The following is a 14,659-nucleotide window of genomic DNA, read 5'->3' on the forward strand; positions in this document are numbered from 1 at the left end:
CTGAGCTCCTCCATCGACCTACAAAAATAAATTTTATTTGACAGAATTGTGCAGTTGCTGGATAAAAACAAAACTATTATAGAAATTGCACTAGGATTTGGCTATGGATCCGTTCAAGAGCTCTCCGACTGCGCCCGCTCCACAAAATACAAATTGTACTTCTTCTTCAGCACCTGATGCACCTCATCGCGCACGGTTATGGTCAGGCCGCGCTTCTTGTAGTCCAGATATGTGCTCAAGAACTGACGATTCGTCTCGTGCACCTGGGGATGATTCAGGTACTCCTCAATCGGCATCCATTGCACCCGGGCGATCTCGCGTTCGCATCGCTTAAATTCCAGGTTGAGTGGCTTCAGGGCCACCACGATGTACACATCGGAGCAGCCGAAATTTCCGTAGTGTGAGTGGCGCATGGAGACCAACGATCTGAACTCTGACTGAATGCCCGTTTCCTCGGCCACCTCGCGAATGGCGGCGTCAACAAAGTCCTCACGCGGCTCCACATAGCCACCGGGCAGCTTCCAGCTGTTCGGAATCATTGCGAACCTGTCGGTCACCACCAGGACCTCGTCCTTGTCGTTGATCACCAGCCCACCGACGCCCATCAGCGTGTGCGCATAGTTTGGCAGGTTGCTGGACTCGTCCTTGGGCAGCCACTGGTACATGACCACCACTCCGGTACGAGCATGGTGGAAATCGAACCCGTTCTCGGCCAGTACCGGCACCCAATCGGCCTGCTCCTTGTATACACGGAACCATATCGCTCGGTTCTTGTTTGTCCTCCAAAAGTCAAGGGATTCTACGGGAATTTAATTAAGATTTTAATTCAAGCTATAGATTTTTAATGACTTCTTACTGTTTAATTTCTCCCGAAAGCCCGAGACATCCACATGCTCCTCACGACCGTCGACTGTGACACCGGCGAAACGGTCGATTATACCACGAAAAACACCAGGTGGAGACTCCATGCCCTTATTTGTGTTACTAGATTTGTAAATCATTAAATTATTTATTCATTTTATGATTTAGGCATAAAGTATTCTTACTCACGTTGAGTATTGGCGTTGGATTGGCTTTGGGAGCTGTGGAGGGTATGAATTCTTGGCTTGGATTCTCAGCGCCGCTGTTGTGGAGCGGGGTCTAGTGGTCCGGATAAGCGTCCTCCATAAATAGAACGTCGACAGGTTTAGACAGTTTCTGCGACCCAGGAGACTCGTAGCCAACATTAAATAATTGCGCAATATAACGACGAAGGCCAATCACGTTGACAGAGTGGATTCTATTGGAATAGGAACAGGAACAGGACGGAGTGCAGCAGCGGGGTGTAGGGAGGATGCAGCTCAGTGTTTCCAGAGTTCGAGGCGTCGTAACCAATCCCCCAGCATGCTGAATACGAAAAAAGACAAAAGTGGTGTAAGTATGTGCAATTAATAAGCTTGAATTAAATAAAAAAGCCTCTGTGATTTAGGAAGGCTCTTACTATTAATATAACCTTTTTATAACCGAAAATTCCACTGGATTTCGTAGATGAACAGATACTATGCGGATGGGCCTATGTGGTGGTAACTTCTATCTTTCGGCGGCTAAAGATAAGGGATATAAACGAGACTGTTTTTGACATTTCGAACTTGGCGCTCAGACCTTTTGTACTAAACGTGACATAGAGATGAGTGAGTGAAACGATTCTTAAAATTAATATTAAAATATAATTTTTATTTTATTTATTTTTATATTATATTTGTTTTTTTTTTATTTTATTATAATTTTTTTTTAGACAAGTTTTATTTTGATAAACCGTGACTAAATATCGATCATCTCTAACCCGCAACCTTGAATGACAATCCAAGGTGCGTGTGGGCGGGTGGCGGTGTTGTTGTTTGTGCACCTGCGACTGTGTGAGTGCTTTGAATTGTTTCCGCATGAGATGCGGTTTGTGTACGTTTATCAGCTGGGTGCCTGTTGTTATCAATTTGGACAATTTGGCGAACTTTATATAACAAACAACGCCAAACACCCCATGGGCTCTAATGTTTAAACAAACTTTACGGTTTGTTTGGCGTTAAGCCACCAATAAACTCACTAGGTTAATGCATTGAGTGGTGAACCGGATCAATCAGTTTATTGCGGAACAGCTAAATAGAACACCGACCATGGACTTTGGCATATACGAGTGGAAGTAAACAGCGCGCGCTTTCAATTTGTCGTTTGGCACGTTAAGTTCTAGAGATGGTAGGCCACCAATCAGCTGCTTGCTAGTGATGGCATTTTTGCTTATTTATAAATGCAGATACTTTTCAAGTTCCCATCGCTAATTCTTAGAAAAATCGATTAATCTTTGATGTTCGATTTATGTAGACCGTTTTTTCAAGATGGCGAGCGCCAAACTTTTTGGCAACCAGTATATTCCCATTATCATACAAACATAAATACCACTGCAGGCGCACTTTATTTAAATTTGAAATATTAACCTACATAGGCCTGCCTAATTAAATTAACGGATGGACACTTGCTTGGAGGTGTACGATCTTTACATAACAATATATACTTCACTATGGGATTATGGCGACACCAAGACTGTCTTACGTAGATAATTACGAATCTTGCTAATTCATGCCGCCTTTGAATTTTCCCGGAGCAGATGAGGAGTATCGCAGTGTTTTTCCACCTCCGCCACGGCCAATGCTCGTTGTCCCGCCATCTGCATTACGTTCGGTAAGAGTATGGTTGTTATCATTATCCCGATCCAGTTCCTGCTCTTGATTCCATACGCTATCCCATGCTCTCTTCCGATCATCCGATATTTTCCAATCCCTATCCTTGTCAACGTCTCGACCCTGACACTCATCATCGTCCCGGACCAACCAACTATGGAACATCGCATCAAGGGCACAGACCCGGCGATGTGGATCCGTGTTAAGCATCGGCTCCAAAAATGCCACAAACTCCACGGCGTCCTTGCGCTTCCATCCGTACTGATTCATCAGGACATCGACCAGATTACGCGACTTTAAGTTATTGATGGTCCTTAGATCGCCGTTCGACTTGAAGATTTCCATGGAGAAGTCCCCATGATCGATCAGCTCCTGGGGAATCGGACCGCACGTCTCGATAATTTTGGCAATGTGCGCCTCGTCTTGGCTGGCCTTGCCGCGGTCCACCTGCGGATCAAATAGATAATCGCCCGTGGCCAGTTCCCAAAACAGACAACCTGCGCTCCAGATGTCCGCCGTTTCGCTGTAGCCCGCGCCCAGAATCACCTCCACTGCCCGGTACTCCCGCGTTTGTATGTCGTCGGTGAAATGATGATGGAACCAACACCCATTGCCCATGTCAGCTATCTTGACTTTAACTATGCACTGTTCCAACGCTGGATCCTTGCGGGAATTGATGTCCATATTGGGCAATGTTCTTGACTCCTTGTCCTTGTCCTGTAAAAGTTTCCGATGAAAGCGTTGAAACAAGCAGAAATAGGGACAACATACCTGGGCTACTACGCCGACTCCGCCTGCACTGTACCGGGATCCTCCCGTTCTAGAGGGGCTCTTCTTCTTGGAGCCTTGTCTGGTCTTCTTGATGCTCCCGCCACGTTTGCTTTTGGACAGCAGCTGGCGCGCCTTTTCCGCCATATCCGCCTCGGCCACCTTCGTCTGCACGTACAGCATAAACTCTTCCGGACTTTTGATGAGCAAGTTTAGGGCAGCGGAGTTCCTGGCCGGAATCTTGGAGGTGTCCTTCTTCTGTTTCCCCGATTGGCGACGTTTGGAGCGTCTAGGAGTCTTCGGAGGGTCCAGCCCTTCTCTATTTCGCTTATGCGACGCTGTATCGCCCACCCTTTCTATTAGCGACTCCCGCTCCAGCTGCACGATGTCCGCTTCGTCGAGGATCACCAGACCGTCAAAGGAGAAGGGCATGAAGGGCAGTTTCCCAGTCACACCCATGGCCGCAATTGTCGGAGTAAGCAGACCCTTTTCCGCCAATCCCAGGAGATCCGCGACGCCCTGCTGGCGCAGCCACTGACAGTGCTGCCGGAAAAAGGCGACACTACGTTTGGTGCGAGCCCTCATCCGCCTCTTGGCCGTCTTCGTCAGTTTGGCGTCATTGGACGAATTGGAGCCGTTGGCTCGTGGTGATGTGGGACTTGCACCTGATGTGCATGCAGTCTTATCCTCGGCAATGGGCGACAGTTCTTGTGTTTGGGGAACTGGAGTCTGGGTCGGTCGACCGCAGTGATCAGTGACCACCTCCTCCTTAGCTGGGGCGCATGTGGACCGCGCCGAGGACAAGCCGCTGCTGTTTCCTTTTTTCCTGAAAAAAAAAAAAAATGATTAATGAAAGCTTCTACTCTTTTGCAGATATCCTTCGAAGGGTCTACCTTGAGCGATGGGAATGAGCCCGCAAAAAGGCAGTAGCCACCTGAGTGGCCTGAGTCCGGACCGCCACATTGTCCCCTACCAGCAGCACATTCTCCGGCTTCAGATCGGTGTGTATGATCTGGCACTGGTCGTGAAGAAAGCGGAGACCCTCGAGCACCTGCCGCGCTATCTGCTTGACGTTGTAGATGGGCAGTCCCTGGTAGCGGGATCGCTGGATCAGGGTGAGCAGATTATCGCCCAACACCTCGAACACGAGACACAGATGGGTGCCGTTCAGGCCGCTCATGTAGAAATAGTCACGAAACTCAACCAATCGATCACGCAGATTATGCCAGTCGGCATCGGACAACGTGCGGAGCAGCCGAATCTCATCGCGTGCCGTTTCTGTGTAGTGCTCCGCCGATTTGACCACCTTGATGGCGCAATACTGTTCCATCTTGCTGTCAAAGCATAGCCACACCGTCGAAAAGTGGCCCCAGCCGAGCTTATAAATGGCATAGTAACGACTATGAAAGATATCGCCAACGGCCACTGGATGATAGCCCCCGGCCCGATACTCGGCCTGGCTCTCCTCCACGCCGTTGTTGCTCTGCCCATATTCGATTTCGATGTGCTCGGATGCTAAAAAAGAGCTGGAACTATCAGATGTATCATCGTCGTCATCGTCCACATCTACAACATCATTCTTGTCCGGAAGGCGTGGGGACATCGAAGCGTTTTCCGCAGTGTCTTGTGTCAGTGGCTTCCTTATGTTTCTCCAAGTCTTTACAAGAACTTTCGAGGTCGCCGGTTCCTCAGGTTCATAGCTCTCAAAGTCATACCTATTATTGGCGTTGTAGGTCGCCTCGAATTTCTGCTCAAGCATGGCCAGATGCTGATCCACCGTTTGACGGAATTGGTCGATACGAGTGAGAGCCGGAGCAGGTTCCGGAACGGGCAAAGCAGCGGAAACGGTCTTCGTCTCCTGACCCTCCCCATCATCATTACCCTGGTTGTCGATATGTATGGTGTTGGTTAACTTGCGATACTTTTTATTCTTGTCATCATCTTCCAGGTCGTCGTCAACAAACCCCCTTTTATCCGACATCGTCCTGGAATTACACCTTCCTATAGATAGTATATACGCCGCTGGGGCCCAATAGGGCAACAAATGGAATCGAATGCGATGGCGAAGGAGCGTTATGTGGATCGCAGCCAACTTGGAGCCAAGTGCCAAGTGGAGCGAACAAAATATTTGTAGGAAATACTGTGGAAAAGAATGCAAGACTTAAAATAACCATAAACCTTTTTTGGAACTAGGAATACCTAGTGACTAGTCAGTCATTGGTTAGGTGAGTTGGCACATTAATCTTAAATCTTTAGTGTTGGTTAAGTCTTATTGGTTAAGTTAAGTAATTGGTTAAGTGTTGGTCAAGTCTAAGAACTATAACTTTTCTTTTAGCTTGGGGCTTTCACTAAATATACACTGATATGATAGTCACTTATGAAATGTACTTACGCCGTATTGTTCATCGGTTGTGTAATTATTATGAATTATTATGATTATTCTTTGTTCAAAATATATATATAATCATATTCATTGGTGTAGGCACCATCCAAACGTCACGACGGAAGTGGCAAATGTCTTTGTCCTTCTTTTCTAATAATATATTTTTATATTTTTTGTTTTTGGGAAATTTTTGGGAGCTGTTCGAATGTTGCCGTCAAAATATATTCTGACTGAATGTGACGATCGTACAGTCAGACAAGCCCTCCTTTAAATGTTTTCTCCAGGCCATCTATATTTTTGATAAAATTTTGTAAATTTTGTTCATAAGCTATTTAATAACAAAAAAGATGTACAAAAGTAGGCTATGATTTTTGAAGTTTGAAGGACGTTTGGTTGCCAAAAATATGGCCTACTTTGAGGAGCTTCAAGGATTTTTAAAATATTTTAACTAAACAGCTCTCTATAACGATTTAAAAATATAAAATATATCCATCATTTATTATTTACAATTTAAAATTAAGCAGACTGTGCTTTTTTTAGTTTTAGTTTCTTTTTTTTTGTAACTCTAAAATAATTGCGCAATTGAGGGCGAATCCTTTGTGTGTGATCAGTGATTTGGAAAATACTATTTAGGACAACAAAGGACCATAACCAGTTGAAGGTTTATAAAAAGGGATTATAAAGGATCCGTAATTTGTTGCAAAATGCACACTGCCCAAAGTCAGCATGGCAATAAATTGAGTGAGTCCTGTCTAAGGGGTGAGTACCATAATTTCCTATAAATGTCCTTGTTCCAAATACTCAGGTGCTTCAGTTGGACAACAAAGGCTTCTATATTATTTGTATTTTGATTGCCAGCTTAACAATTTTTTGTTGGAATCAATTTTTTTGTTTTTGGGGGAGAAATACACCCGATTTTTTGGGAAATAAAAAAATTATAAAGAAGTTACCCCTTCAGAAATATAACATCCATATATTTGCTCAGTTGTTTAAACAAATTTTCCGCTTAGGGTTGCATTTCCACCGCCTGTTTGCACACAATGCATTTTCCGTGGAGGCTTAAGTGAAAATTCCATGTCAAATATTTATTAAAAAATCGAAATCGTAATATGGGGGGGGGACGTGGGACATTTTCTAAGCTGCAACTTGATCGCAAATAGAAACAAAAAAAACCGAAAGAACTTTGGATCAAAATTGTAATTCCCAGGCGCTGCTTCTTCAACCCCTTTTATTTCCGTGGAAAATCTTGTTTGTAATTAGGGAGTTTTCCTTATCATTTTCCCCCCGAATGCCTTACGGCATTGTTTCCTTCACCAATTAAGCGTAATTTCAAGTGTCCCGTTCCTGTATATATTTACCCGAAATACAACAAAAAAATACATATGACTTGGAGTTTTGAATTTCATAATTCATAACTGGTTGCGTCTTCTAATGAACTGTTTATAGGGACACAATAGCGGGAAATTGAATTAAATTATGGTTTACATTTCCGGGCAAATTGAAAAGTTGGAAAAGCCAATCTAGCTAGGGTGGGTGGTTGGGCTAGGTATTCCAAAGGCTTTTATTTTATTATTAAAAAAATTTTGAAAAAACATTTTGTAGTGGGATTTAAATGCCGAATGATGGGGAATTCATCCACAAATCGTTTGAGGTACTTTGCTCAAAAATCGGACAAGAATTGGCTGAGATATAGATATGGATATGCGCCATATACGAAAATCCAGCATTTTGCAGGGGACCCCCCACAAAAATACGAAAAATTTTGAAAAAATATTTTGTGGTAGGATTTTAATGCAGAATGATGGAGAATTGATCCACAAATCATTTGAGGTACTTTGCTCAAAAATCGGACAAGAATTGGCTGAGATATAGATATGGATATGCGCCATATACGAAAATCCAGCATTTTGCAGGGAACCCCCCACAAAAATATGAAAAATTTTGAAAAAATATTTTGTGGTAGGATTTAAATGCAGAATGATAAAGAATTGATCCACAAGTCGTTTGAGGTACTCCGCTCAAGAATCGGACAAGAATTGGCTGAGATATAGCTATGGATCTGAGCCACATTCGAAAATCCAGCATTTTGAAGGGAATGGCCTACATTTTAAAATATATCTTACTGTACAAGTTTCTTAATCTAAAAGCGAGATAAAGTTTGTAAAAACTTGAGTATAATAGAGTATAATTGTAAAAAGCATCTAAGATTCACCTTAAGGACCCTTAAAAAATAAATGAAACCCAATTATAGGGACAGAATAATCTCTTAAAATTAGTCTCATTGAAACCCCCCGAATAAAAGGCTCTATTAATGACCAGACCCTGAAGGAAATTGTAAAATTAACTAATGATTTCCCCTAAATCGAATTGAAGCTCTCTTTTTTTGGCAGCTGAAGTCCTTTTTTTCTTATCCTTTTTCAAGTTAGATAATGAGCAGCGTAATTGGCGCAGTTTTCTGGATTTTTTGGAAGCTGGAAGATATATACTTTTTTGAACAAAAGAATCTGGCAGCTGCCTTCGAAATTGGCACACAATGGAGCGGCACATGCCACACACTGGCAAAAAAGGAGGAGTCCTGAAAGGAAGAAGTTGACAAAAAAAAAAAAAGGAAGAAGCAAAAAAACCAGGACAAGACTTCAAGGATCTGGCGCAATAACTGTGCACATTGACAAAAAGGAAGCGGCAGGATCTCAACAATGGAAAAGTGAAAAATCGACGAAGGAGGCAACACCCCAAGGACAGCTGTCTGCGTCTCCATTTGTTCGAGTTCCTGGCAAGGATCTGGCAAGGACAAGCATTAGAATGAAGGTGAGTGTTAGTGCCAGTATAAGTGAGAGAATATTTATTAATCATTAATATTTTATAGGAATATTAAATGGCTTCAATGAATTTTTGAATTCAAACTTAAAACACATTCCTTTCGAAAAGTATGTATATATTTTTTTAGTGTCGAAATAAAAACTGTATTTAATTAAAATACTTTTTTTTTAAAGGAAACATTACGCGCGACTACGCGGTCAATTGGTAATTGGATTATGGCATTTATTTATTCAACCCTTTTTTTTTTTTTTGTGTTCAACCAAGAGCCCAATAGGCATCCAGGCATCCCAGCATCCAGGGCGATCAACTGTTGACCCTTTGACCCGACGGCGACCCCTGTAAACTTTTCAATCGGAGGATGTGCCTTTGGCTGCTGATGATCCGGCTTTTTAGGCATCCGCGACCCGAGACCCGAGATCCGAGACCAAGAAAAACACGGAAAATTAATTAAGAAAACAGAAACAGAGAAAACCCGCCCCGCGGACATCCAGTGTCCCATGGCGGATTTTTATTACTTGTAAGTCATTTATGCACACCTCAGTGCACAGGACATGGACTATATATATGTTATAGATGCATGGATATTAGATGTAATAAGTATCATATTTTATTGGACAGGTTTTGGGCTTTACAAGCCAGCCAACAGATGTTTCAGAGGTGTCTTCGATGAGAATATTACTATAGATAGACCTTTAAAAAAAGGTTTCCTAAATATTTATTTTATAGAAACCCAACAGAAACTAAAATATTTGATCCCAAATATATAAAAGTAAGTATTAAAAATATTTAAAATAAAAGAAAGCATTTCTAATAATACATTTTCTTTCTTCTAGAGACCCTCATTTTTCCATCATTAGAGCTGCGATGGAAAAACTGGTGGGATGATTGTCCTTGGGATTCATTTACTTTCATTTATCACGCCATTCAGTGACAGGATATGCGACAGGATATGACATTGCATAAACCAGTGCGACGATCAAAAACCAAAAACCGCATCCTGCCGCAGTTCCTGGGCTTTTGTTTCGATGATGAGGTTGCTCCACAAAAAAAAAATCAGAAAGTAACAAACGTGTCTAATGCAGGGCAAGATCATCAATGGCCCGGAGGTCCTGGCTGTTGTCTTGGTGTAGGTCCTGGACAACAACATCAAGAATAAAAGAATAAAAATACGATGTGCAGCTGTCCTGCAGGAAGTCAGCATGCTTTTGATGACCGCAAAGTTCGCGCCCATGTCGCGGCCACTGTAATCCTTTAACTGTAATCACGAAACCAAAACAAACAACACCCCGTGATACGGGTTCACAGAGGACAGAGGATCGCCAGGACCTACGAGTGACCTCTTTATTACACGGTGACGCGACAATCTTGGCGGGGTCGCAAAAGGACATTCCGGGTGGTTCAGTGGTTTGGAAAATTCATGCAACGTTTTTCGATCATTTTTTTGTTTAAATCCTGATTCTCAAGTTTCAGGCCCGAGTGACCTTCTCCTTCCAGCTCCTGCGCTTGATCCTGCGCCTGATCCTGCTCCTGTTTTCATTATTTTTATTGCCCTGTGTTGGACAATTGATTTTGTGACATAAATTTGGTGTAAACAGCTTTGGTCAGCAGTAGTGTCCTGCCGTGTCCTGCAATCCCCACCACCACCATGAGCCCTACCTGGGAAAGAATCGGAATAGAGTTGTCAATGGAAGGAGGACATAAATAAATCAGTTCCACGTCGCCAAATGTCCAGCTTGATATATAGCCCGTAAATAATCCTAATCCATAATAATTACATCCATCTTTGTGTTTATAGAGCGTTTAAGTGCTTTCGATGCCATTTTCCAAAGACCTTTATTTGTTTTGCTTTAAAATTCAACTAAATGGGTGTGAGTTTTCGCATTTAATGTTTTGTATTTGAAAGGTTTTATGGTTCTAAGATTCTAGTATTTATAACTATAAAGTCTTTGAAATAAATAGCTTTTCTTTTATTGATTTCCAGTCTAAATGGAAGAAATAAGTTTGGAGAAATTAATATATCTTTTTTTGTATAAAAGAAATTATTTAAAAAAATACTTTTTCCAACCTAGAAATATATATGTAAATATATATCTTTTATATTTTCTCAATAAAAATGTATTTCTTAATGTTTAATTCTTAAAGAACAAAGATACATCCTATTTAAAATAAAGAGAACAAGTTCCTATACATTTTTTACATTAATCTATTTTTTTAACTCTTCAAAATAAAATTAAACGAATCACTTCTTGAAAAATTAAGTCCTTAAAAAACCATGGCAACTGATCAGGAAAACTCTGTTTAGTAATTATGCAAGGACCTGAGCCGACTTCCTGGCTGACGAAAACATGCCACAAATGCATTAGAACTCAACTACGACTCCGATATGCAAAACATATACATATAATTGAAAACTGTCAGCGTCTGACAAATTTCCCGTCGTAAACCCAATGAGTAACCCTAAATTAACCCCAAAAATAGTCAAGGACATTACATTAAAAATGAGTTCAAGGGCGGCAGAAACGCATTTCCAAAAGTCATAAAGTTCTCGATCGACAGTCGGTCGGTCAGCAGGTCCTTCGTCCTTGTGGTCCTTTTTGGTCCGTGTTAATGTGTTAGGCGCGTGGGTTTCGTAATGGGGTGGTGGTGGTGGTTGGTTTTTTGGTTTTGCTTCCGAATTGCAATTTTCTGATATGAATCTAGCTCGTAGTCTAGTGTGTAGTTTTGACAGTTTATCATTATGCCAGCCCCGATCCTTGACCCTTCCAGGACACCCAGCCGGTGGTAGGTCATTGCTCATTATATTTTTTGAGTATTTTTTTTTTTCGTCCGTTTTGTATTTAATTGATTTTACGCACTGCCCTTGGCTGGTGACTCAAGTTTTAGGTTCTTTAATGATTAATGTTTCTTATATTTTAGTTGTTCTTTTTAGGTATTTGTTACTTTTAAATTAAGGAATTACTAGTAGGGGTTGGAGAAGGAGATCTTGAGGATAGAACGATATATGGATAAGATTATATTGTAATTTTACAGGTCTAATTTGTTTAAGAAAAGTGTTTTTTTAATGGTTTGTTTATTTATTCTAATATATTTGAACTAAATATGGTGTTTAAAAATGTATAATATTACGAATTTAAGAAAAATGATTTATTTTAAGAAAATTGTTTGTTTATTGTCTTATTTATATATTTAATTCAAATATCTCTTTCCTAGTTCTAAAATCTTAAAAAGGCAAATTATTGGAAAGATGGACACTTTCTTTGAGTATTATCAAAACTCTAGTCTAGACCCTATTTTGACTTTGAATAGTTTTTAAAATTGTTTTAAAATCTATATTAAAGAACTATTGTATTTTAAATAATGTTATCTTAATAAATATGGATTTTTTTGTATAAAAAATAAGAAATAGAAGACAAGATTGTTACAATTGTAGTGCTCTGCGTTGTTTTAAATCAAAAATTCTTTTAAAAATGTAAAAAATACAATTCCTGAAGCTTGGTCATACCTAGTTGGTACCTTTTTTGCTAAGAAAAGATGATCAATATTCCTTATTTATTTTATAAAATCTACTTATACCAAAACACCCATATCTGAACCCTTTCTCACGTCTGGCAGGACTCCTTTTTCTTTGTGTTTCCTTATGGCCGAACACAACGCGCCAAAATAACAAAAATATATATATGGGAAGTATATGTATTTCGCACACTCTCTGGGTAGATTTATTTTTCGGCAAACACATAAATCTCAATCTGTCGAAAAATGTGAAATCGAAAATGAAATCATTGTGCCAAAATCAAAAATTTAACCGCAAATTAGGCAATAAACAATGGCTAAAGCGGTCATGGGTTAATACGTTTAGCATCATGAGACAACCGCCGGGGTCACAACCACCGTCGACGTGGGGTTAAAAGGGTTAGTCCGGCCAAACGGGGTTAAGGGTTGATCCAAAAATCAATTTTAAACGTGCGAAAAAAAAAATACACGATGAGATCTCATTGCTCCAGTTTAAAATATTTTTATTTTTCGTGGCCTGGGTGTCTGTTTTGCGAAAGAAAATACCTTAAGCCTCCTGTGAAGCAAAAATTCAAATAATTAACTTCAATGGGATTTATTGATTTTGAAACAGCAGCCGCATGGAGGTCCAAGAATTAACAAAATATGTATGTTGCGAACTTTGTTTAAAAATGGGTAAAAAATTTGGTACATTTGCCAGGCCATGAGGAGTGCTGCTGATCGCTAGTCGGATTTATCCTCCATATCAACATTATCCCTGTAATGATAACGCTCTAGGGCTGCTCCCTCCGAGGGCCGGTAAGCCATAATAATCAATATCACTCCTATAAATATAAATAATATTATATGTTTAATCTTTTTAGTTTTAGAGGAAAACTCACCTGTTATACCGCCTATAACATCAACAAGCCAATGCATGATGATCCAATGCCTCTTTTTTTCAAAAATCTTCTAATAACTGAATTTTTCAAGTTTTGATTCAGAGTCTGAATCAAAAAAGTTGAATTTTACGATGATTTACTGACAGTCCCCAGTATCTTTTGAATTATATATAAAGCCTTAGATCTCTAGAAGGTGACACCTTTCGCAAAAGCCTTCTTTTCCTAAAAAAAAAAATTGTAATTATATTATAATGTAACTAAAGGTCACGTGGCCAGTTTTTAGTTAAACAAATATAAAATTATCCCCGCCCTAGACGACATATGGAGGCATTTAGAGGGTCAAGGGTCAATAATTTAACAACAATTAGCGAGGACCAAAAAACAGGACATACCATACACGTGGGTAGCAGGTCACTGATGACCTAAAAAGTGATCCTAAAAATACAATTTAAATATATGTAAAGAACCAAACATAATAAGGGTTTCATTATTTTAGAAGATCTTTCTATAAGTCTGAAAAATAATTCTTTAAAAATACTAACATTTAAGACAATTGCGGTTAAAGTCATTTAAAAAAAGGAGGTATCCTAGAACCCATATATTAAAAAATAGAAATCCCAAAACAATTCGAAATAGCGCCGCTGGCTAATCAATTACGAGGAAAAGGGTTTCCGAACGATAACTTGAGCATTTTATTCAAATTTAATTGCAGACATGCATTAATTTCCAGACGCTATCCCAGACGGAGGAACCTGATCCGCGTCCTGTCAAACGCTTGACAATCCTTCCCGGGGTGACATGTGATGGGATGTGATGTGAGGCGCAGTCACAGGATCGTGGTCTCTCCCAACACCCCAACCCCGACTCATTTTCCTTAACGATCCTTTTTTTTTTGCTTGGGACCTTTGGACTTTCCTTAATCATCATTTGCATTTTAACCCTTTCTCTGAGATGATTTTCCTTTTTCCTTTCGCGACTTTTCTTGCGGTCGTCTCTTCCCATTCCAAAGTCGCGGCATTAACCGCGCTTTTCCGCCACTTTTTGGGTTGCTTTCCGCCGGAATTCAGAGCTCTGGACGCGGCAGAGTTGGAAGAATTTATTGCCCGCCAGATTATATTTGGGTAATTTTCTCAACAATTAAATATGCAAATGGGCCAGGCTAAACGATTATTTGTAAGGCGTTTGTGTTGTCATTCCCGGCTGATAGCTCCTTCCTTTTGTTTGTGGGGGCAACAATGGAGGGCGTGGCAAAGGGCGGCAGCTTAACCTCTGATCGTAAAGCTAAAATAAAGGGTTTATAGTTTGGCTTATATTTATGAAATTAAATCATTATTTTAACCTGTTTTGATCAATAAATTAGTAGATTTTCTTCTGTTTTTGGATATATTTCATTTTTCAAAAAAACTTCCGCCATTTTGTATGGTTTGTTTACGTATTTATGTTTGTTTTTTTCTTATTTTTGAGTTCTGAGAATTAGGTAGAAGAAGAATGATGCGTTTCAGAAACTTAAGTGTGGCCAAAGATAAAGCTTTTTTCGATTGTTTTCAGCCATGCAATTATGACTATCGAACATTTGAATTTAAAAA

General features: G+C 40.4%; 2 protein-coding genes and 1 long non-coding RNA gene across 4 annotated transcripts; all 3 read right to left on the reverse strand.

Annotated features, from left to right (window-relative positions):
* Nucleotides 1-15: 15 nt before the first annotated feature.
* On the reverse strand, nucleotides 16-2,230 carry LOC108134151 (nucleoside diphosphate-linked moiety X motif 6). Of its 2 annotated transcripts, XM_017254361.3 has the most exons (4): nucleotides 2,081-2,230; nucleotides 1,051-1,386; nucleotides 857-984; nucleotides 16-799 (listed from the first exon to the last, which is right to left on the reverse strand). In XM_017254361.3, the coding sequence occupies exons 2-4, from the start codon at nucleotides 1,224-1,226 to the stop codon at nucleotides 114-116; spliced, it is 990 nt and encodes a 329-aa protein (XP_017109850.2). In that variant the 5' UTR covers nucleotides 1,227-1,386; nucleotides 2,081-2,230; the 3' UTR covers nucleotides 16-113. The 2 variants fall into 2 exon arrangements, with proteins under 2 accessions (XP_017109850.2, XP_070135174.1); XM_070279073.1 differs by lacking the exon at nucleotides 2,081-2,230 and having other exon boundaries at nucleotides 1,047-1,180.
* Nucleotides 2,231-2,427: 197 nt separating this feature from the next.
* LOC108134158 (SRSF protein kinase 3-like) lies at nucleotides 2,428-6,110 on the reverse strand. Its single transcript, XM_017254367.3, has 4 exons — nucleotides 5,872-6,110; nucleotides 4,373-5,619; nucleotides 3,483-4,305; nucleotides 2,428-3,428 (listed from the first exon to the last, which is right to left on the reverse strand). The coding sequence occupies exons 2-4, from the start codon at nucleotides 5,458-5,460 to the stop codon at nucleotides 2,604-2,606; spliced, it is 2,736 nt and encodes a 911-aa protein (XP_017109856.2). The 5' UTR covers nucleotides 5,461-5,619; nucleotides 5,872-6,110; the 3' UTR covers nucleotides 2,428-2,603.
* A 6,661-nt stretch (nucleotides 6,111-12,771) lies between these two features.
* Nucleotides 12,772-13,287, reverse strand: LOC108134153 (uncharacterized). The gene is made up of 2 exons (XR_001773793.3): nucleotides 13,074-13,287; nucleotides 12,772-13,016 (listed from the first exon to the last, which is right to left on the reverse strand). It is a non-coding gene; the product is annotated as an uncharacterized lncRNA (long non-coding RNA).
* Between the last annotated feature and the right edge of the window lie 1,372 nt (nucleotides 13,288-14,659).

Source organism: Drosophila bipectinata, chromosome XL (assembly GCF_030179905.1).
Source record: "Drosophila bipectinata strain 14024-0381.07 chromosome XL, DbipHiC1v2, whole genome shotgun sequence".
Classification (NCBI taxonomy): domain Eukaryota; kingdom Metazoa; phylum Arthropoda; class Insecta; order Diptera; family Drosophilidae; genus Drosophila; species Drosophila bipectinata.

Excerpts from the sequence above, each read along its gene's own strand:
- LOC108134158 (XM_017254367.3), bottom strand. The coding sequence starts at position 5,460 with ATGTCGGATAAAAGGGGGTTTGTTGACGACGACCTGGAAGATGATGAC. Across the intron at positions 4,306-4,372 it reads GCTCATTCCCATCGCTCAAG|GAAAAAAGGAAACAGCAGCG; the intron begins GTAGACCCTTCG and ends TTTTTTTTTCAG. Across the intron at positions 3,429-3,482 it reads GAGTCGGCGTAGTAGCCCAG|GACAAGGACAAGGAGTCAAG; the intron begins GTATGTTGTCCC and ends AAACTTTTACAG.
- LOC108134151 (XM_017254361.3), bottom strand. The coding sequence starts at position 1,226 with ATGTTGGCTACGAGTCTCCTGGGTCGCAGAAACTGTCTAAACCTGTCG. Across the intron at positions 985-1,050 it reads ATCCAACGCCAATACTCAAC|TAACACAAATAAGGGCATGG; the intron begins GTGAGTAAGAAT and ends TTACAAATCTAG. Across the intron at positions 800-856 it reads CTTTCGGGAGAAATTAAACA|AATCCCTTGACTTTTGGAGG; the intron begins GTAAGAAGTCAT and ends AAATTCCCGTAG.